The 24,733-nt window shown below is 39.3% G+C and overlaps 1 protein-coding gene across 1 annotated transcript in view; it reads left to right on the forward strand.

The window, feature by feature from the left end:
* The window catches only part of LOC309817783 (RAD52 motif-containing protein 1-like), a gene marked incomplete at both ends in the record, with an annotated part of 93,235 nt that overhangs the window by 64,088 nt on the left and 4,414 nt on the right, over positions 1-24,733 (forward strand). The window contains one exon of the mRNA XM_082682087.1: positions 24,203-24,312. Coding sequence (XP_082538213.1) covers positions 24,203-24,312 — 110 coding nt within the window. The remainder of the gene's footprint in view (positions 1-24,202; positions 24,313-24,733) is intronic.

Here is a 24,733-nt window from a genome sequence, read left to right on the forward strand (position 1 = left end):
ACCCCATCTCAGCTTCCAGAGAGCCCTGAGGAGGTGAACCTTCTCTACTCCATCAAGATGCCCCAACTCAGGCTCCAGGTCTCCCTACTGAGTATGTACATGAAATTCCAGTGAGTGAAGAGGTAGCACCTCTACCTGGCATTCAGCGTCACGCTCATTCCAACTTGCCCAGTGTTACACCTCAACCTCTGAATTTGGAACTTAACCATCACTCCAGAGCCCACTATGGAAGCTGAATTTCCTGCAGCTCAGCAGGAGGACCTGACTCCACCGCTTGAGCATCCTGAGGGGACAGAATCTTCTCCAACCCAACAAGAGACCTCAGCTATGCCTCCAGAGCCTCCTGGAGAGGTTGAGCCTTCAAGGGAGCAGGAGCAACCAGCTCAGCCTTCTGAGCCTCCTGGGGAAGTTGAACCTTCTCCAACCCAGCAGGAGCCCACAGGTCAGCCCCCAGGGCCTCTTGGGGAAGCTGAGCCTTCTCCTAGTGCACAGAAGCAACCGACTCAGCCTTCTGAGCCTACACAGCCTCCCGAGGAGGTGAAACCAGCAACCCAGCAGGACATTCCAGCTCAGCTTTCAGAGTCTTTTGGAGAACCTGAAACCTCTGCAACCAAGGAGGAAGCCTCAGCTCAGTATCCAGAGACCCCTAATGAGGCAGAATCTTCTGCAACCCAGCAGGAGATCCCAGCTCTGTCTCCAGCGGAGCTAGAAACTTCTGCAACCCTGCAGGAGCAACCAGCTCAGCCTTCAGAGCCTCCTTCAGGGGAGGTGGAACCTTCTCCGACTCAACAGGAACAGCCAGCTCAACCTCCAGAGCATCATGAAATGACAGTTTCACCTCCAAGTCACCCTCATGCTCAGCATTCAGACTTATCCAGTGTCATTGTCAAACATGCAGATGTGGAGCTTACCATAACAAAAGAACCCACTCCAGAGGTGGGACCTTCTCCAAATCAGCGCAAGCCTTCAGCTCAGCCTCAGTGCCCCTTACTAATGCAGAATTTTCTACGGTGCAACATGAGGCCCCCACACTGCCTTCACAGCCACCTGAGGAGGTTGAACTTTTGCCAGTTCAGCAGGAGGCTCCAGCCGCACTCTAGAAGACAGTACACATAATAAACCTTCAGTACAAGCGGAGACCCCAGCTCAGTATCCGGAGCATCGTGGAGAAGAGGTTATACCTGCCACAAGCCAGCAATAGACTCCAGATCAGCTTTCACAGGCTCCTGACGTTGTACCTGCTCCACCTCAGCAGGAAGCCACAGCTCAGCATCCAGAGTCCCATGGTGAGGTGGAATCCTCTCCAACTCAGTCTCCAGAGCTCTCTAATGTGACTGTAGTTTTCTCTGCAGAGCATCCTGTGACAACAGTTTCTCCTCTAGGTCAGGATCAAGCTCAGCTTCTGCAGCGGCCTGATGTCACTGTTAAACCTGTGGATCTTGCACTTATCGTAACTCCAGCGTTCACTAATGAGGTTGAAACTTCTCCACCCCAACAAGAAACGTCGGCTCAGTCTACAGTCTTCCCTCAGCAGTTGGAACCATTGTCAGTCCAGCAAGAATTTTCAGATCAGCATCCAACCCCCTCTGAAAATGATGAACCTTCTGCAGTTCAGCAGGGAGCCCCAACTCAACCTGAAGAGCTTCCTCAGGAAACTGACCCTTCTCCAATCCAGCAGGAGAGCTCAGCTCAGCATCCAAAGCCCACTGAGTGGGTTGGACCTTCTCCAGTCCAGCATCAGCACCCAACTCAGCCTCCAGGGGCCTCTACAGATGGTGCAGCTCAACCTTCAGTACATAATGAAGTGACATTCTCACCTCTAGGTCCAGGTGAAGTTGAACATCCAGTGTTGCCTAATATCACAGTTAAACCCATGGATCTGGAGGTTGTCTTAACTCTAGAGCCCAGTAAGAGGTTGAACATCCTCCAGTGCAGCAGGAGGACCCTACTCAGACTCCAGAACCCCCTGGAGGGATAGAGCTTTCTTTAATCCAGGAGGAGGCCCCAGCTCAGTCTCCGGTTCCCCAGGGGAGCTCAGCTCTATGTCCGTAGCCCCCTAAGGAGGTGGTACCTTCTCCCACAGAGCAGGAGCTTCAGGCTCAGTCACCAGAACTCCCTGCAAAGGTGGAACCATTTCCAGTCCCTCAAGGGACCCTTCCTCACCTTCTACAGCCCCCTGAGAACATGGAATCTTCTCCAGTCCAACAGGCGTTCCCAGGCCTACCTCTGGAACCCCTTAAAGCGACAGAACCTGCTCCAGCCAAGCAGGAGGCCCCATCTCAGCCTCCGGCGCCACCTAAGGAGGTTGTAGCACAAACTCCAGTGCATTATGAGATGACAATTCCAACACTAGGACAGGATCAAGCTCAGCATTCAAACTTGCCCAGAGTCACATTTAAACCTTTGGACCAGGGTCTTCCCACAGCTCCAGAACCTACAACGGAGGCTGGATATTCTGCAGCCCTGCAGCAGACTGCATTTCCTCCAACATAGCCCGAGGTGACATTTCCAAATGCAGAGCAAGTTCAGGCTCAGCATCCCACCTTGACAGAGGTCACAATTCAACCTTTGGACCTTGAACTGACCATAAGGCAACAACCCAGTAAGGAGGATGAACCTTCTCCATCCATGTAGGATAACTTAACACAGCCTCCAGAACCACCTAAGGAGGTTTTTGTAGCTCAGCTTCCAGTATATCAGAACCCAATCGTTCCAACACCAGATCGGGATCACACTGAGCGTCCAGCATCACCCAGTGTCACAGTTCAACCTTTAGACCAGGGGCTTACCACAACTCCAGAACCTACTATGGAGGTGAACATTCCACACCCCTGCAGGAGACTATAGTTCTTCCAACATACCACGAGGTGACACTTCCAAACGAGAGCAAGTTCAGGCTCAGCATCCAACCTTAACTGAGGTCACAGTTCAACCTTTGGACCTGGAACTTACGTTAACTCTGGAATCCAGTTTAGAGGTTGAACCTTCTCCAACCGTGCAGCAGACCCAAACTCAGCCTCCAGAGCTCATTAAGGAAGTTGTAGCTCAGTTTCCATTGTATCCCGAGGTGCCAGTTCCAGCCCCAGATCAGGATCATGCTGAGCATCCAGTATCACCCAGTATCACAGTTAAACCTTTGGACCTGGAGCTTAGCAGAACTCCACAATCTACTACAGAGTCTGAATATTCTACAGCCCGGCAGCAGACTACAGCTCCCCCTCCAAAACACCCTGAGATGACACTTGCACAGCCAAACCACACTCAACTCACAAGTCAACCTATGGATGTGGAAACTACCATTACTGCAGGACGCAATATGGAGACTGTACCTTATCCAATCATGCAGGACACACCAACACAGCCTCCAGAGGCACCTCAGGACGCTGTATTTCAATCTCCATTCCAGCAGGAGGTGACAGTTCCAACTTGAAGTAAGGATCAAGGTCAGTATTCAACATCATCCAGTGTCACAGTTCATCATGTGGACCTAGAGCAAACCACAATTCCAGAACCCACTATGGAGGCTTGTCATTCTACATCCCTACAGCAGACTACAGCTTCCCCTCCGAAACACCCTGAGGTGACACTTGCACAACCAAACCTGACTCAAGTCACAGTTCTACCTGTGGGCCTGGGAGTTAACATATCTCAGCAACCAATGCCATCTGAGACAGTTCTTTTTCCTTCGACTCAGTATTCAGTATCCACAGGTGTTCCTGGTGTAAAATAAACCCCAGAAAAGAAGCAGCCGGAACAGAATGCCACCATAAACTTTAGCATATGTGAGCTCTGTACCTGCAAAAATGAGGCGCTGTCATGTAATGGTCTCAGCCCAAAGCAGAAGCTCCACAGAGTGCCTGAGCCAGAGCCTAACGCCTACAACGGCACCTTCACCATCAGGTAAGGATCGCCTCTCCTCAATTGTTCTGTGCATTGTGCCTGACATGGCAGCCTTTCTTCAGGCCTTCCTGGGTCCTCCTTTTCTCCCCAATCCACATTGACTGAGTTTGTGTTTCCACCTTTTGTTTGTCAATGATTCCTAAGTAGAGATTCTGGAGCCAGACTACCTGGGTTTGAGCCCAGATCTGTCATTTATTAGCTTTATGACTCAATTTCCTCATCTGTAAAATGGGGATTATGGTAGTCATCATCTCATAGGATGACTCCTATGAGTCCTCAATCTCCCAATGACTCCAATCTCATTGGGAGATTTAGATGAGTTAATATAGGTAAAGCTCTTCTGTCAGTGCCTAGCATATATTTTAGTGTAGCTATTATTATTATTCCATCCCTCAGTTATATCTAGAACTCAAGTTTGTCCCCTGGCTTTCTATATGTAGCACCCATTCTGTGCCCAACCCAGGGCTAAGTACTTAGGGAGCCACAGAAGTATATGGCATTGTCTCCAGAAATGACAATGACAAGTTGGAAGAAAGGGGATATGCCTTAAAAGGGAGGTAATATATAATTAAGTATGAAGAGAAATACAGATAGGTGCTGTAATTCACCAGAACCTGCAATCACAGGGGTGTGGAGGTCATGGAAGCCTTCATGGATAAGCTCAATGTTTAGCTGGGACTTAAAGACTGGCTGTGATTTGTCAGAAAAATAATAGGCAGTACAGTCTAGGCAAAGGTGTGACTGCAGGGATGATCAGAATTTAATAGATTAGTCTGGCTGTAAATAATTGGGTTAGGTAACAATGGAAGATAGGATTATGAAAAACCTTGGCTATCGGCAATGCAGGTTTGAAAGTTCCGCTGTAAGATATGGGGAGCCCGTGCAAGGTTTCAAGCAAGAGAGACAAATGATGAAAACAAGAGGTTTATTTTAAACACGAAGATGGGTAAGACAGGATTCCTTTTAGCAACTCATGATCTCATAGGCAAAATAAGCATATAAGCTCAAACCATGATGACAAAGTGCTGTGGAGGCACCATGAAGTAATAAAACTACATTTGTTTTAAAACAGTCATTTCCTCCTTCTATCCATTCCCCAGCTATTTGTTGATTTTATAAATATTTGAGTTTGCTTTATGTCCACGCGTTGGCTTTAAATATGATAGACGATGCACATAAGCAGGACCTAGTCCATAGTTTGAAGGAGTTTATACTCAGAGGAAATGGGTTGCAAAAAGAGCTATATTTAAAGAAAGAAATGAATACGGGCAATGAGAGCTACAAGTTGGTACTGGAGCACAAGAGAAGGAAAAAAGACTTCAAATTGGATCAGGGAAGATGTTACTAGAGCAATGCTGTTTAAACGGGACCTCGAAGGGCCATTGGGTATCAATGACAGACATCTTGGGAAGAATAAGGTTGCAAAAGGAAAGTAGGAGAAAGGCAAAACACAGGAAAAATACTCTGAGTACCTGAAGAGTACAAGTGGGAAGAGTAGGGGATTAGAGCCAGATCATCTAGGGCTTTGGAGGCCAAGCCAAGGATAACATGCCAAGCTAGCATGTTACCACAGCAGTGCTTTAGGACAAGCATTAGCCTGCAACAGAACCAACCACTTGGAGGGCTTGTGAAAACACAAGTTCCACCCCCACAGTTACTGATTCAAGAGGTCCAGAGTAGGGCTGAGTATTTGTATCTTCATTAATTCACAAGTGATGCTGGTATTTCAGAACCACTTCCGGAGAGTTAATCTGGGGATCGCGTGGAGGATGACTTAGAAAGGGAGAGGGTAGAGATGGAAACACCAGTCAGAAGACAGTTATACCCATCCAGGTGAAATGAGAGACTAAGCTGGAATCAATGGAAATAAGATGGTCAGCTATAGTCAAGAGTAGGTATTTTCAAATAAAAGTCAAAATGATAGAAAGTGTCATCCTGAATTAACATTACATATTAATGATAGGAATAACTTCCTTTCAAGTTGTGTGAAAGGTTATCTTTTATTTCTTCTGGTAATGAATTGGCGTAGAAAAGCAGAACTATACTGGGAAGTGCGTAAATGTAAGAATATTCCTTTTAATAGAAGAAATTATAATGATATATAGAGATAAAAACTTTGGGTTCATAATCTAGAATTTGATTAGACCACAAAAGGTGGAATCTAATCAATGCTTCTTCTCTCAGGAAAGATTACCTCCAAAATCTATCAAGATCTATAGTTGTATATTTAAGTTATGAAGATCCTGAAGGTGAGACGTGAAGGCAGGGTTAGGGGCTCTGGAAGGTTCAAATAGTAATTCCTAAGGTTTGGAGTTTAGACCAAAGTGTCTTATTTATTATTATCATTCTAACTTCTACTAGTTATTCCTACTAATTAGATATCTAAAAGCAAATTTAAGCAATATATTCCTTTCAATGTTCCTAGAGATTTTTCCTGCAATAAAATACCATGTATCGAAAGCATTACATTTGAAACACTACCTTTTTTGCAGTTTATGTAAGTTACAAATATAACTTCATTATATTTGGAATTTTTATAAAGCTTAATTTTTTATAAGATGAGTTTTTACTCAATTTGAAGTAAGAATAAATTACTACTAAAATTATGTAGCAAATCCTTTTTGTCTCTAGCAAAGATTAGTGTGAGAATTATTACACAGATCAGAGGAATCTTTATGGAGCAATGGTTCTCAACCAGGGTGATTTTTGCTCGCAGGTGACATTTGGTAGTGTCTGGAGATATTTTTCCTTGTCAGAACTGTATATGCTACTGGCATCTAGTGAACAGAGGTCAGAGATGCTACTAAACACCCAACTGTTCAGGGAAGCCTCCCACAGCAAAGAATTATCCAGCCAAAAATGCCAAGAGTGCTGCCTTTCTAGAGAAATAAAGATCACTTAACACAAGTATTTAATGAACATTTACTATTTTCTATCTAATGCACCACATATATATTCATGAAAGTATAAATCATAATATCTTCCACAGTGAGATTTCTTTAGTGCATGGAGGGAGTAGTGATGTTATGTTTCATCGTATATAAATTAGAATTATTGCCAAAGGATAAATATTCTGAAAGTATATATATTTTTCTTTTTATTTTGCTTGTGTCTTTCTTTGTAGAAATCTTGGTTGCAGTTTACTCACAGAACTGAGCTTTGGAACGTTTCAGGCCTGGCATGGAATGAAGTTTTTACACAAGTAGTAAGTGAAATAGAAGATGAATACATGTAAGAAACTGTGTATAAAAACATCATGCCGTTATTGGTTAGCTGGGTGTAAGCCCAGTATGAATTCTAGTAAGGATGTCTTGAGAGCCATTTATTTTTTATTTTTTTCAAATGAGGAAACTTAGGTACAAAGAGGCCAAGAGACTTGTTTAACTCATATATGAAACCCTCTGCTTTCTATAGTACTGAACTTTGGCTCGGGCAATAAAAGGCACCAAGCCAAAACACTCAAATTAGCATTGTCATGGAATCCCACTGATGCCTCTCCAACATGCGAATGGCCCATGAAGTTCCACTTTTGAATTTAACTTTGATTCCTGCTCATGTGCAAAGTTCCTAACTGCTTAAAATGTATGCAACACAGAGCTGCAAAGAACTAAGTTTAGCAGCGAATTCTTCAGGGAGCAAATGGTGTGGGTGCTTCCCCAACCATTATTAGCTCTTTTAAATGGTAAAGCAGAAAGAATTCCTGAAGGCACACCACAGGGCATTCCCCAGTCACCCAGAACATTATTTTTCAAAAAGCATATATCTCTGAAGTGTAATGTTTGTGGCCAATAGGAACCTTTGAGATATGGAAAAAGACGTTGTTTGTGTTCAGCTGCAGTGTGAAAAATATAAAGAAAATACATTGCTGTAGCCTAATACAATATACGTTCTTTGCTGACTACTCTTCAATAAGAAGTGTGAGTTTTACACCCCTTCAGCTCAAAAATTCTGTGATTTCTCATGACACAAGGAAATGATAGTGGGTACGTTCAATGGACCGAAGGCGATTTTAGACTCAAGGCAAAAAAGAGCTCTTCTACACCTGACTTTGGAAACGACTCTCTTACCTGTCTTGTGGTTCAGAAATCCAGTTTCACACAGTTCACACATTTTGGGTTAATGAAGGTGTTGAGGCGTGTCTGGAGCTGGATTAGCAATTCCTGCAGATGCCTATCTTTAGCGCCCTCCTTCCTTTCCCTTGTTAGTCTGCTGATGCCTACCTTGGGGAGATAGCACCAAGGGTCAGTTTTTCTTTTCCAGCGCACTGGAGAGCAGGCTCATGAGGTCCCTTCACCAGGAGGTTTTAGTAGCGACAGTACAACGTCTTAAACTCACCACCTTTCCTAAACATCCTATAACAGCAAGAGTTCCTTATAAGAATCAGAGTTTCACTGTAGTTATGTAGGCAACACGGGAAAATACATTGTGGTAATAAATAAATCAATCACAGTTTAAAAATTAATGAATTCATTCAAAAACGTTCACTGAGTGCCATGCCCACTGTGTGTCAGCAGTGTACTACGTGCTGGGGATACAAAGACACATAGGGCAAGGACATTGTCCCCAAGAAGCTTTCATACTGGGAGGAGAAAGATGAAAGTTGATGGGAAAACATAGATGAGAGCCATTTTAGCACCTATGCAGCAGGGTGACAAGATGAGGGAGGGGGGTGATGAAGTAGAAAATGGGTGGTAGGTTAGAAAAGATTTGTAATGGAAGAGGCACCAACTTGTTCCTTTTGAATTTGTTTTCCTCTCTAATGACCGAAAAAGTTAGTGAAAGAATCAGAACTATCTGGAGTTGTAAATAAATTAGTACTGTACTCCTAAAACTCATTCACAGTTACTTTCAAAAGATTGTCACACTATAGTAAGTCTTTGTCTTGGGCTAAGTCTTTCTAATAGACAAAGCTAATTTGATTCAGGAAACATTTGCCATGGTGAGATAAAAACTTTATTGCATCTCTTTCCAAAGGCAAGCCACCAAGGGAAGATGCCACCCTCGAGTTAAGTCATTTTACTACCTATAATGACGTATTATTGGGGTGTTTATAAGTTGCCTGCATTAAATAAGTTTGGAAAAGGGCCTCAGCTGAGGTGGATTTATCATGAATTCAATGAAGCTTAGGCTTCAGGGCTCCTCACTTGCAGAGGTCCCTTCCAAAGTATTGAGAGGGGTCCTAGCGATTTTTGTATTCACAACTTTGCATGTTTTTATTAGATAGGATTTCCCAAAGTAGATGAGCTTCAGGCCCCACAAAACCTTGATTCATCACCGGGTTTCAGGTAGTTATAAGTCAGTAGGTTTCTTGAATGAAGCGTCTATGTTATTGACAAACATCAGGTGAAGTAGTTAGCAGTGTGGTAGTCTATTTTAAATCCGAAATCTACCTCAAAGATGAACCAAGAGTTTATTAATTACTAAAGTACCACTTTTTGACTGGTGGTAGTAATCATATCTCTTTCAGATAAAATCAGGAATGAAATATATTATGGAAAAGGAGCAGTGGTTGATAATCCTAAATGTTAAGTATACTTTTTCTTTCTGATTTTATAGTGTTTCTCCTTTATTCACCTAGGCAGGTCCAGACTGATGGCTTATTTTTAAAAATTCTTTTAGTCACTTCATTGGTTCTAACAATACAAGCTCCATGATTTTAGAAACTGAAGGACTCTACAATATATACAGGCTATATAACTTAACCAGACAGAGTGCATTCACATGCTGTCTTGTCTGGTACACCAATATTGAACCAAGAACAAGAGAGAATAAGAGGAAAATCAAAGCCTTATCCCTTTTAAATTATTTACCCCATTTTGGAGAATATCAGTGAGGGAGGGGGGCCACACTATGAAGGCAAACTGAGCTGTGGTCACAGAGCTGCCCTAATGCTCCCCCAGTCAACTAGCATTGGTTTCCTTTAGATAGCTATGTACACGCAAAAGCTTACACACGTCAGGGTGTTGTCATCACTTTTTGCTATGTACTAGAATCCTGGCAGCTTCTCAGATTTAGAAAGGCGTAAAACAAAAATAACTTCGGTCTGCCCTTTGCCATGATTTAGGGTGGCTGTTTTATTTGTAATAGTTCAAAATTTTGAGACTGTCACACCTAGCAACTACTATATTTTCTTCTCCCAACTGCATCTTATTCTTCCCACCTGTAGTATTTTCTCCCATTCTATATGTTTTTTTCACTTTTTTGATAGTGTCCTTTGAAGCACAAACTTTTTAATTTTTATAAAATCCCATTCATCTATTTTTCCTTTGGTTGTTTGTGCTTCGGGCATTACATCTAAGAAACTGTTGTCTAATGCAAGGACTACTCCTGTGTTTTCTTTTAAGAGTTTTATAGCCTTTGCTCTTACATTTGGATATTTGATCCATTTGGAGTTAATTTTCATATATGGTGTGAAGTGTAGGAGTGCAGCTTCATTATTTTGTGTGTGGATGTACAGTTGTCCCAGCATCATTTGAAAAGACTGTTCTTTCCACATAGAATTGTTTTGGCATGCTTGTTGAAAATCAATAGACCATAAATATGAGGGTTCATTTCTATACTGTCATTTCTGTTCCATTGATTTACATGTCCTGTCTTATTCCAGTATCACACTGTGATTGCAGTAGCTTTGAACTGAGTTTTGAAACCAGGATGTGTGAGTCCCCCACTTTGTTCTTTACGAACATTGTTTTGGTTATTCTGTTTCCTTGAATTGCCATATGAATTTTAGAATTAGCTTGGCAATTTCTGGAAAGAGGCCAGGTGGGATTTTGATAGGATTTGCAATGTAACCATGGGTCGATTTGGGAAGTAGTGACATTTTAATATGACTATCTTCCAGTCCATGAATCCAGCATGTCTTTTTATTTATTTAGATCTTCTTCAATTTCTTTCAGCAGTTTTGTACTTTTCAGTGTGAATCTTGTACTTACTTGGTTAAATTTTTCCCTAAGTATTTTATTTGTTTTGATGCTGTTACACATGGAATTGTTTTCTTAATTTCACTTTTGGATTACTCATTGCTGGTGTGTAGAAATCTTTTTTTTTTTTTTTTTTTTTTTTGTGGTATGCTGCCTCTCACTGTTGTGGCCTCACCCGTTGCGGAGCACAGGCTCCAGACGTTCAGGGTCAGCGGCCATGGCTAACGGGCCCAGCCGCTCCACGGCACGTGGGATCTTCCCGGACCGGGGCACGAACCTGTGTCCGCTGCATCGGCAGGCGGACTCTCAACCACTGCGCCACCAGGGAAGCCCTCGAAATAATATTGATCTTATATCCTGAAACCTCGCTGAATTCATTTATTAATGCTAACAGTTATTTTCCTACATTCCCAGGAATATGTCTTGTGGTCTTCCAGTTTCCCAGGAATACATTGGAACATTTCAGTCTCTGTGGACATCTCATTCCTCAGCTTTTGTTTTTAAGCTTTTCGGTGGGCTGTTTTTTGCCCCAAACTGTTATCCATTGTCTCATGCAAGTGCCATGTTAAAATATTTGCTTGAAAATGTTTTCCGAAATGCCACCTGAGGAGCGGCTTTTCTCACTAGACTGCTGATGGTCAGGTCAAAGACAAGCCTTTCACGTGAGGTCTTCCAGGGGACCACCAGACATGTAAAACAATGACAGTTCTTTGGGAATGAGGCTTTGAAGGACCTCCCAGACTATGCTGCTCCTTCTGATACCAGGGATGTGGGCTGTTTTTCAAGGCTACCACTGGCATGGAGAGCAAAGGTCAAGGACAAGTTCAAGCAACACAGATCTCATTGTTCTTACAGAAATTAATTTGTTTTCCTTGAATAAATTGCTCCCCACTGTGTTGCGAGCCTGTTGGTTAAATTTCCAGAGTTCAGAAGAAGTTGATTCTGACCATTTTTGCCAGTTTTGTTGTTGTTGTTATTGTTATTGTTGCTTCTATGGAGGGATGAATTTTTAGATGTCCTTCCTCCATCATTTTATTACTGATTTTCCTGCAATGTTTTTTAAAATCTCTAAAGTCTCAATGACCATAGGCGAATTAAATATTTATTATGGGAGATGATTAAGGAAAAAATAAAAAGAAAAATAAATAAATAAATAAAAAGAGAAAATAGAATTCTCATAGAGGCTTTCCCAGATGGGTAGATGAAGGTTGAAAAGGTATTTCTATATTTAGTGCTCTCCAAATTAAGGTTAAAATGACAGATATTTTTAAAAAAAACCTTTATTTTTTTCATTCATGTTAAACACAGGCTTTAGAGTCAGAACTGAGTTCAAATTCCAGCTCTGCTTCTTACTAGCTTGATGACTTAGGACAAGTTATGTAACTTCTCTGTGCCTCAGTTTCCTCATTTGTACAATGGGGTAATATATCTATCACATAAGGTTACTGTGAGGATTAAATGTTAAATGCTGATCACAGAAGCCTGGCAACCCAAAAGATATTAGTTTTGATGATTATCTTTATCATATTCTGCAAAAGTACACTAATAATTCTTGAGTAGAGTTAACCTAAAGTCATATATTCTCTTCTTTCTTCCTGTTTCTTTTGGGGTTTTTTTCCCTTATTTGTTTTACAGAGCAAAGGAAGAAAAAAAAAAAAGAAAGAACTAAGAAGAAAATCTATTCCAGCATTTTGGAATAAAATTTTGTTCCCGAAAATTAATTTGTTTATTTTATGATATATAAACAAAATGTTATTTATTTATTCAGCAAAGATTTATTAAATACCTAGTAAATATATAGCCACTATGTCAGGCACAGTAATAATATTGACACTAAAGTGTGGTCCTTGCTCTGAAGTTGCTGACAATCTAGGACACTGACAAGTAAACCAGTGATTACATACACAGTAACAAAGGCTATGATACTAGAATAGACATGGGACTGTGTGATGGTAATATGGCTTTCACCAGTTCCTCTTGGATTTATCTCTTCTTTGGCTCCAGAACCAAGGAATTAGACCTATTTTTGTCTTTAATTAGGTAGTTTAAATCATGAAATTTTCAAAAAATTTGTAGAGATGAAAGAAAAACTCCTTGAATTATGGAGGACACTAGGAATAGTACTGTTTTACAGAGCAAGGGCTTCCTGCCAGCATAGTCACTTCGAGGGTTTTGAACCTGAAAAGCTCTTTGGCATATTTTTTCTATGCTAGCCACTTTTTTTCTATTTTTTTGTTTGTTTCTCTTCTCCACTTTATCATCTAGAGACCTGCCTAGTTCCCAATGAAAGGGTGTTTTACAAATTCTAATGGTGATTTATAGGTAAAGTGAGAAAATGGGGTTTTTTTGACCTTCAAGTTCCATACCAAAAAAATTGAATATAAGCTTTCATGGAAGTAATTGAAAATGCAGATAATTTTAATTCCATTCCATTTTTCAGAATTCTCAATTGTAATCCTTTGACAGCAGTTGAAGATTCTTATCTTTTTACATTGCCAGCATTAAAATATTTGTAAGTATTGCAACAGTTTCATGGCTCATGAGATAATTTCTGCTCCTTCTTTCTTTCGTCAAAGATTGAGTACTTTGGCTAAAAAGTCATAATTTAGATTTTAACTGGGTTATTGAAAATAAGAGTTATTGGCAAAGAAAAGGATTAAGAAAGAATATATATGGGTAAGACAGCCAGCAGAGAATGAGAACAGTGTTGAAGAACACATATAGTTATGGAAGATATAGATGCATGTAGGAATATTATTTATCCCAGAAAGCAAAAAGGAATAAGGGGTACATTATTTTTTTAAAAAAGAGTGATCAAAGAGGTAGATGCAATTGAAAATGAGAAGCTAGGATAATAAAAAATGATTGTGCTGTTCAGCACCAAGGTCATTCATTTGATGATGCAAATTTAAATTTCTTCAATAAGAGCTCTTTGGAATTATCATCTATGGCAAGTCAGAAGCCAGAATTGAAGTAATCACATGTTAAGTATCTTTTTAAGTGTAGAATTTTTGTCTTTGGGTTTTATATCATGCATGTTTGGGCTTCTCCTTCAGAGACATGGGAACAACACAAGTGTCACAGCAATTGAAAGCATCCTCATGATGACCCTTGAATTGGAAAAACTGTAAGTTGATTTTTCTTACATTTATTTTCACTCATTTGTTTTTTTTATGTTTGTTTTATTATTTTCTTAAGTCAGGTTTACTCATGTACAATTTTCATTTCACAAAATTCACTGTTTTTAAATATACAGTGTGATGTGTTTTGACAAACGTATAGTTAGTTCTGTAGCTACCACCACATTTGAGGTAAAGAACATTTCTGAACTCCCAAAAGACCCCTCATGTCCCTTTGTAGTCAATCCACCCTCCTCCCACTACAAGCCCCTGGCAAAAACCAGTCTGATTTTTGTCCATGTAGTGTTGCCTTTTCCAGAAAGTCTTATAACAAATCATGTGGAATGTAGCCATTTGTTTTTGGCTTCTTTCACTTACCAGTCTCTTTGGAGATTTATCTGTTTTGTTGCACCTGTCAGTATTTCATTCCTTTTTATTGCTGAGCAGTATTCTAGTTGGGTGGATACACAGTTTGTTTACGCATTCAGTGACTGATGAACATTTGAGTTTTTTCTAGATTTTTGGTAGTTTTGAACAAAGCCTCTGAAAACACACGTGTGTGTGAACGTGTGTTTTGTGCGAGCATATGTTTTCATTTCTTTGGGGTAAAATACTTAAGGGTGAGATTGCTTCATCATATGCCAAGCGCATATTTAACTTTTTAAGAAACTGCTAAACTGTTTTCTAAAGTGCCTGTGCCTTTTTGCTTTCCCACTAGCAGTTTATGCGAGCTTCAGTTGCTCCACATCGTCACCTGATCCTTATATTTGTTTTTTAAAAAAATTTAGCCTTTCTCGTAGGTGTGTAGTTGCATCTCGTGGTTTTTGCCACATTTTGCATTTCTGTAATAGCTGATGATGTTGAGTGTCTATTGATGTGAAACATCTTTTTAAATGAAGTGTCTGTTCAAATCCATTTTTAAATTGTATATTTATATTGAGTTTTAAGAGTGCTTTATATAAAAAGCAATGGAAAAAGTCCTTTCTCTCAGATATGTGTTTAGTAAATATCTTCTCCCAGATTGTGACTTATCTTCATTGTATTACAGTGTCTCTGAAGACTAGAAGTTTTAAATTTTTGATGATCTCTAATTTAGCAATTTTTCTTGTTTTTCATATTTGTTTATTTGGCTGTTCTGGGTCTTAGTTGCGGCAGATGGACTCCTTAGTTGCGGCTCATGGGCTTCTTAGTTGTGGCATGCGAACTCTTAGTTGCGGCATGCATGTGGGAACTAGTTCCCTGACCAGGGATCGAACCCGGGTCCCTGCATTGGGAACTCAGAGTCTTAACCACCAGGGAAGTCCCTTAGCAATTTTTCTTAGATGGTTTGTGCTTTTCTGTGTCTTATCTAAGAAATCTTTGTCTGAGACCCCATTGTCTAACCCAAAATCACAAAGATTTTCTCCTATGTTTTCTTCCAGAAGTTGTATAGTTCCATTTAGGGCTATGATTCATTTTGAGTTAATTTTCATATATGTTGTGAGGGAAGGGTCAAGTTTCTTTTCTTTGTCATTTAAAAAAAACTATTTCTGTAGGACCCTATTGTGACAGTTTATTACACAACTTACTGCACCTTAAACTGTACCATCCCCCCTCCAATATGGCAAGCTAATAGAAACTTTCTGTTATGCCAAGGCTAGGTGAGGGGATTGCATGAGATTAGTATGCAGAAAGGGCCCTGCGTTTAGCAGTCTGTTCCAACCGTCTTTGTCAGGTCATTTGGCAAATGAGTGTCTTCACCACGCCATCACACATTGTTCACTGCTCTAGCCTCATCTTCCTCAGCCTCCAACAGCATCTGCCACAATTGCGATCCCTCTCTTGTCAGCTAGATGCCTTCCTCTCTGGAGATTAAAAATTATTTCCCTATGTAACTACAATACTGTTAACACACAGTATTGAAGAAATTAAATTCCTACACAATGATATTACCTTATAAAAAGTTGCTATTCAAATTTCCCCAATTGTCTCTCTCATATAACATCGTTTCTTTTAACAGCTTTTTGAGGTATAATTGACATACAATAATCTGTGTTCACACACACGCATATATAAACACCATGAAGACACCACCAAAATCAAAATGTCCATCTCCTCAGAAAGTTTCTTAACATCTCTTTGTAATTCTTCCTTCCCATTGTTCCTGCCCTTCCCAATCACCATGCAACCATTGCTCTGCTTTTCTGTTTGCATTTTCTAGAATTGTATGTAGAGGGAATCATACAGTGTATACTTTCTTCTAACTGGTTTCTAACTCGGCATGATCATTTTAATTTTCATCCATATTGTTGTATATATCAGTAATTCATTTCTGTTTATTGCCGAATAGTATTGCATTATACTGATGAACCAGTATTTATCTATTCACCATTGATGAACATTTGAGTTGTTTCAGACTTTGTCTATTACAGATAAAGTCGCTATGAATATTTGTATAGAAGTCTTTGTATGGATGTATACTTCCATTTCCCTTGGGCAAATACCTGCAAGTAGAATGGCTGGATCATTGGTAAGTGTATGTTTAAGTTTTTAAAAAATACCTATTTTCTACAGTGGTTTGATCATTTTACATCTCTACCAGCAGTGTATGAGAATTGCATTTTCTTCACGTTGCGGCCAGCACTTGCTATGCTCGGTATTTTTAATTTCAGATAGTTTAATAGGTGTGTAGTTTTATCTCACTGTAGCATTCCTAATGATTAATCATGTCAAACGTCTTTTCATATGCTTATTTTCCATCTGTATATCTTTTTATCTTTTATCTATATTTTTCTGGAGTTTTGAGAGTTCTTTATATATTCTATATATATTTTATATATATATCAAGAATATATATTCTTTATATATATATTTTTCTCTTTTATCTATATTTTTCTGGAGTTTTGAGAGTTCTTTATATATTTGAGAGTTCTTTATATATTCTTTATATATTCTTTATATATTTCCAGAATATATAACCCAGAAGGGATGGGTTCAATCCCTTCTCGGACCAGGGATTGAACCCATATCCCCTGCATTGGCAGGCAGGTTGTTAACCACTGAACCACCAGGGAAGTCCCTATTCCTGTATTCTTAATCTTTGTGTAGACTACTACTTAATACTTAAGTTGCTAAGTATTTTCTCCCATTCTGTGACTCATCTTTCTGTTCTCTCAGTAGTGTCTTTTGCAGGGCACAAATTCTTAATTTAGATAGTGTCTAATTTATCTATTTTTTTCTTTCATGGATTATGCTTTTGGTGTTGTATCTAAGAAATCTTGCCTAACTCAAGGTCATAAAATTTTCACCTGTTTTATTCTAGAAGTTTTATACTTTTATGTTTTACATTTAGATCTTTGAACCAATTTGAGTTCATTTCCGTATATGGTTTGGATGGAAGTTCTTTTTTTTTGTTTGGTTTTTGCACCTGTATATTCAATTGTTCCAGCATCATTTGGTGAAAAGACTATCATCTCTCCACTTAAATGCCTTTGAACCTGAAAGTCAGTTGTCCACATCTCTCTACTTCTGAACATTCTATTCTCTTCCTTTGATCCTTTTGTGTATCTTTACACTACTATCACAGTGTCTTGAAAGTGTTACTTCATAAGCCTTGAAATCAGTTACTGTTAGTTCTTCAACTTTGTTCTTTTTCAATGTTGTTTTAGTTATCCTAAATTTTATTTCCACATGAATTTTAGAATTAGGTTTTCAATTTCTATAGAAAAGCCTACTGGTATTTTGATCTATAAATCAGTTTGGGGAGAAATGATGTCTTAACAATATTGAATCTTCTGATCCATGAATACATTTTATCTCTTCATTTATTTAGGTCTTCCTTAATTTCCCCCAGCAATATTTTACAGTTTTCACTTTGCAAGTCTTTTACATGTTTTGTCAGATTTATTCTAAGTATTTTATATGTTTGATTCTATTATAAGTAGTATTTTAAAACTTTGATCTCTGATTGTTTGTTGAGATAAATTAATCTTTTTGTATGTTCATCTTGTACCCTGCAAACTTGAGAAACTCATTGATGAGTTCCAGTAGCAATTTTGTAGATTCTATCAGGTTTTCTCTATCATCATGTTATGTGGAAATAAACATAGGTTTAGTTCTTCCTCTCCTTTCTGAATATCTCTTATTTTTGTTGCCCTATTGCAGTGGCTAGAACCTTCAGTGCAATGTAAAATAGAAATAATGAGAGCAGACATCCTTGCCTTTGTCCTGATACTGGCGAGCAAGTTCTTTGTCCTTCACCATTAAATATGATGGTAAGTTTTTTGTAGAAGTCATTTATCAAGTTGAGGAAGTGTCCTTCCATTCCTCGTCTGCTGAGGGCTGTTTTTTTTCTTTAATCAGGAATGGATATAGATTTTTTCATTCTTTTCCTGCATCTATTGCAATGATTATGTGATTTTTCCCTTCTTTTCTTAATTTGTTTATTTATTTTTGGGCTGTATTGGGCCTCCATTCCTGCACGCAGGCTTTCTCTAGTTGTGGCGAGCAGGGACTACTCTCATTGCAGTATGCAGGCTTCTCATTGCGGTGGCTTCTCTTGTTGCAGAGAATGGGCTCTAGGAGCACGCGCTTCACTAGTTGTGGCACATCGGCTCAGTAGTTGTGACTCACGGGCTCTAGAGCTCAGGCTCAGTAGTTCTGGTGCACGGGCTTAGTTGCTCCATGGCATGTGGGATCTTCACTGACCAGGGGTCAAAGTCATGTCCCCTGCAGTGGCAGGTGGATTCTTAACCACTGCCCCACCAGAGATGTCCTGATTTTTCTTTTTTAGTGTAGTAAGTTGGTAAATTGATTTTCAAATATTAACCCAACCTTTCATTCCTGAGATAAACCCCACTTGATCATGATGTATCATCTTTTTATATATTATTGGATTTGATATGCTAAAATTTTGTTAAGATTTTTTGCCTCTGTGTTCATGAGAGATATTGGTCTATAGTTTTCTTGTAATGTCATTGTCTAATCTTGATACGGTGAAAGTTGGCCTTATAAATAAGTTGGGAAATATTCCCTTCTCTTCAACTTTCTGGTAGAGTTTGTGTAGACTTGGCATTATTTTATTCCTTAAATGTTCAGTAGAATTTATCAGCTAAGCCACCTGGACTTGAAGCTTTCTTTGTTGGAAGGTTTTAAACTGCACACCCAATTTCCTTAATATCTGTATTCTTGAATAAACTTTGGTAGTGCATGTGTTTCAAGGAATTTGTCCATTTCATCTTGAATTTATTGGTATAAAGTATTCTATATATTCTCTTATTATCCTTTTAATATCAATAGTATTTTTCTGTTTTCCATTTTATTTATTTCTACTTTGATCTTTATTGTGTTCTTTCTTCTCTTACTCTGTGATTAATTTGCTCTTGTTTTTCCAGTTTAAGGTGGAAGTTGAGGAAGCTGAGTACCGCATTAGCAATAACCCACATGTTGACATATTATGTTTTCAGTTTCAGTGAGTTCAAAATAGTTTCTGATTTCCCTTTTGATTTCTTCTTTGACCACAAAGTTACTCAGAAGAGTGTTGTTTAGTTTCCAAATATTTGGAACTTTTTCGGATTTGTTAATTTCTAATTTAATTCCACTGTGGTCAGAGACATATATTGAATGAGTAAAATCCTTTCAAAAATTTTTTTAAGTATTTTTTTTTAATTAATTTTTTCTGCGTTGGGTCTTTATTCCTTCACCTGGGCTTTCTCTAGTTGCGGCAAGCAGGGGCTGCTCTTCGTTGCAGTGCATTGGCTTCTCATTGGATGACTTCTCTTTTTGCAGAGCACAGGCTCTAGGTGCGTGGCCTTCAGTAGTCGTGGCACACAGGCTCTAGAGTAGAGGCTCAGTAGTTGTGCCGTACGGGCTTAGTTGCTCGGCGACATGTGGGATCTTCTCGGACCAGGGATTGAACCCATATCCCCTGCATTGGCAGGCAGGTTGTTAACCACTGAACCACCAGGGAAGTCCCTATTCCTGTATTCTTAATCTTTGTGTAGATCCATATTCCAATCTGGTGTCATTTTCCTTTTGCTTAAAAATACTTCTTTTAACATTTCTTATAGTGAAATGCTACTTGTAAAGAATTCTTGCAGCCTTTGTATGTCTGAGACAGTCTTTATTTTGCTTTTGTTTTGATACATCTGGGTATAGAATTCTAGCTTGATAGAATTCAATTCACTACTTTAAAGATGTTATTCCACTGAGTTCTCATTTACATTGTTTCCAGCAAAAATTCTGCTGTCATTGATATCTTTGTTCCTCTGTATGTAGTGTATAGGTTCTTCCTCTGGCTGCTTTTAAATTTTTCTCTTTATTCCTGGTTCTGGGCAATTTGATAATTTTTTTGCATTGGTGTAGTTTTGTCCATGTTTCTTATGCTTAAAGTTCATTGATCTTCTTGACTTTGTGGCTTTATAGTGTTTACCAGTTTGGAAAAATTTTGGCTATCATTTCTTCAAATGTTTGTATTTCTCTTCTCCTTCATGGACTCTAAGTTCACATGTATTAGGCCACTTGAAGTTGTTGCCCAGCTCACTGATGCTGTATTCTTTTTTGTTGTTGTTTTGTTTTGTTACTCTTTTTGTTTCATTTTGGATAGTTTCTATTACTATGCCTTAATGTTCAGTGACCCTTTCTTCTGCAGTGTCTAATCTGCAATTAACCTCATTCAATGTCTTTTTCATTTAACCATTGTTTTTAATTGCTAGAAGCTTAATTTGGGACTGCTTTACATTTTCCGTGCCTGTACTTAACATTTTCAGTGTTTTGTCTGGGTTTTTGAACATATGAAATACAGTTATAATAACTTTTCTTCATGTATAAAAACTTTTAAAATGTCCTTTTTTGCCAATTCTAACATCTGTATAGATTATGGGTTAGTTTTGATCGGTTGCCTTTTCTCCTCACTATGGGGCATATTTTCCTACTTCTTTGCATGCTTGCCAATATTTCATATGATCCCCGATAACTGTGCGTTTTTGTTTCTTGTGTACTATATATATTTAAATTCTTGTAAAATGCTTGGGCTTTGTTTTGGGTGGAATTAAGTTACTCAAAACAATTTTATTCTTTTAGGTCTAGCTTTTAAGATTCGTTGGGTAGGAGTCCAAGTAGCCTTTAGTCTGGAGCTCATTATTTGCAACTACTGAGACAAGTCCTTTCTGAGTATCATGAGGTTTTCCAGTTTGACTTGTAGGAACAGGTACTATTCCTACAACCCTGTGTGATATCCAGATATTCTTATTGTTAATCCTTTCATGTGGTTCTTTTCCTGGCATCAAGTAATTCCTCACACAAATGTACTGACAAATACTTTGTTGAATTCTCAAGAGATCCCTCTGCATATCTCCAGAGTTCTTTGTCTGTGCACTTCTTTTCTCTCTGATAGTCTGCTTTGTGAACTCTAGTTACCTTGATTTTCCCAGACTCTCAGCTCCATTTCCTCAGTCAGGGAATCCACCAGTCTCTGCCTGCACTTCTCTTCCCTGTACCATGACCTGGAAACTCTCTCAGAGAAGTAAGTTAGGGCAATTATAGGGATCACTTCATTTATTTCCCATCTCCTGGGGATCACTGAACTTTATTGCCTGAGGTCCAGTTCTTGAAAACTGTTGTTTCATATGTTCTGTCTGATGATTTCATTGTTTCAGGTGGGAGGTTAAATTGGTCCTTGTTACTTCATCTTGGTCAGAAGCCAATAACATTCAAGTCTGTTTTATTTTGATACAGGGTCCAATTAAAGATTAGGCATTGCGTGTCATGACTTTGTTTCCTTTAATCTACAATATTTCCCTACTATGTTTTTTTTTGGTCTTTTATGACATTGGTATTTTTGAAGACTCTAAGCCAGTTAGCTTGTAAATTGCCTGACAATCTGGATTTGTCTATTTCCTCATTAGATTCAAAATAAATATTTTGGGGAAGAATACTATGTAGGTGATGTATTCTTCATACTTCATCAGTTCAGCTGGCCCAGTGCTAAGTTTGATCACTTGATTAAGGTGGTATCTTCCATATCTCTCCATTGTAAAATTATTTTTCCCCTTGGTAATTGATAAATCATATGTGGGGTGGTACTTTGGGATCAGTAAAGATCCTACTTTCAAACAGCTCTTCACCCAGCTGTGCATCAATGATAATCCTTGTCTGAATCGATTATTACATTGATAGATGCAAAATGACACTTTCCTAATTCTATCATTCCTTTTGCATTTATTAGTTGACATTATTTTATAAAGAAGAGCTCCCCCACTTTTCATTTTGAGTATCATTATGAACTCATGTGCTTTTTTTTAAGTTAACTATGTTATACCTTATTATAATGATAATTTTATTGTTTGGGATGTTCCTTTTGTCCAGATTTGGCCAATGCAATCTCTGTTATTGTTTAACCGCAGGATGCTTTTTTATTACTAGAATAATTTCTAATATATTACTACTCATAAATAGGACCTGAGAAAGGGACTCCAGAAGGTACAATATTATTCAGACTATTATTACATGTCTGCCTTCTTCCTGTGTACTCTCAACCCAAAGTGAGGCTTTTGGGTTGGAAGGAGATACTTCTGAATTAAAGTACAGATCAATGTCACCCAATTCTAATCCCTATTCCCTTTTTTCTAGGCATACCGTACCTACTGCCATCCTAATCCTTCTGTTGGGCACCTCTCTCCTCCTCTATATTTATTTACAACAGTCAAGAGCAGCAATTGGCCAACCGGCCCCTATCCAGTTCTGCAGTCCATATGCCCCAAGAACTCCTTTTTGCACTGGTCTGTGGTGGCCTTGGCCTACCTCTTCTACCTTCTCAAGTAACTCTTTTACCACGAATTTAATTACCTGTGTTTCCATTTATAGGATCTTACCTAGCCGTATGGCCTGCTGCCTCTGCCAAGTTAAAAATACCATTGAGGTTGTCTGTAAGACATTCAAGCTACGTTGTGACAGGGAATGCCTGACAGACGTAACACATTGTGGTGAGTCTCAATTGCAGGATAATAAATTTTTAATTTTTAATTTAATATTTTAATTTTAATTTTTAATCGATGATGATAAATTTTAAAATTAATGATGTAACTGAGTTTTTTTAATTCATTCATTCAGAGTTCCAGCTCCCTAAGTTTCTAAGAACTACCCCTTTGCTAAAAATCAGATTCTAGGTTACATTATTAAGCTAATAATAGCTCAGTTACATTGTTAGCTTAATAATGTAACGGATCCGCATAGTTAAAGGAACAAGAGAAAGGAATCCAAGGGGGAAGGGAATTAACATTAATGGCCCCATATCCTATGCTGTGCTCTCTGCAAATGAGAACTTATTGATATAGCGCATCACAGTTTGTTAACTGATTTTATATACGTTAGGTCTCAGTTACCCTTTGTCTTATAGGACAGGTGTAAATATGTTTTAGTTTATTTTGTTTGTTTCTGCAATTTTATAAGAGTACAAGTGATGCCGTTTTATGTCCTATATGGAGCCTGAGAGTTTCTGGTTCCATAACCAGAAGCTGCTACCTAGTCCTTCTAATGGAATGGAGAGCTAGTTTATTCTTAGACTCTCAAGCTCTGAACTTGCTCTGAATCTCATGCTTTTCTATCCACAAAACACTCAGGGGCTTTCAACTATTTTTCTATATATTAGATTTATTGGCACTAACTTTTTAAAAAGCGCGGGTGGCCGTTCGCTGGTGCAGTCCTCTTGCGCCCCGAGCAGCGCATGCGCGGTGATGTTAGGATGCTGCATTTGGTACCTTTTGCAGTTCCCATCGGGGGTGACAAAACCTTGCTTGTGTGGGAGCTGAGCTCTGGATCCACGGCCGAGGCCTTGCAAGTGAGAGGAGCCGGAGTGGAGGGAGAGGTTGAGGAAGCCGCCCCGCACCCCAATAACTGGGCGCCCCGGGGTACTGCTTCAGCACCTCATCTGCCTGTGGTCTCTGCTGAGAGGAATCTTAGTTCTAGAGACGACCTGAGCAGTCACCTCGCCCCCATAGATTTTTGAGGCATAGTTCCCAACAGAAGGCATTGCCTCCTAATGCTTCTCGAAGCTTAGGATTTCAGAGGGAACTTGTTCATGAAATGAGAAGTGTTTGGAGTAGCAGACTCACCACAGTTACCTGTGGCGAAGGGCTGGGGGAATATAAGGGAATGGGCGGTTTGGTTTCCTGGGCCTGAAATTTACTGCACTTTCTTAGTGTGAGACCACCCTAGAGCATTCTCTGTTCACAGTCTTCTCCTGATTTGGCCTTCTGTATTCTGTCTGAGTCTTCCCAAACGCAGCAGTGGGTGGTCCTGGGTTCTATGCCATCATCAAGTTTTATTCAGCAAGGGATGCCCATAGAGCCCAAAAGGCATGTGACCAGAAGCAGCTTTTTCACACATCTCCAGTGAAGGTGGGTCCAAATGTGCAGACTGTGCACTTTCACTGCTGAGGGCCCGGGTTGAATCCCTAGTCTGGGAACTAAGATCCCAGGGGTAAAAAAAAAAAAAAAACGGCCAGCGTTTGTACAGCACTGTGGTGTACAGAATGCTCTCAGATGCACTGCTCCACTGATCCCCCAGTTCCCTAGTGGTTTCTTCCTTTTTTTTAGATGAAGAAACACGAACTCAGGATGGTTAAGTGGCTTACTTAAGGTTCATGGCAGTAAATGTGGAAACTAGAGGCCAAACCCAAACTTAACTGATGTTAAACCCCATGTCATTTTCTGCTGCCCCTTAATTTAAGAAATCTTCACAAGAGTCTTCCTTATATTTACTTTTATGTGGATTTTAAATGTGTGAGGTTGACAATTTATTTTAATTAATTAATTAATT

This window comes from Grampus griseus (assembly GCF_964374135.1).
Source record: "Grampus griseus genome assembly, contig: HAP1_SCAFFOLD_202, whole genome shotgun sequence".
NCBI lineage: Eukaryota > Metazoa > Chordata > Mammalia > Artiodactyla > Delphinidae > Grampus > Grampus griseus.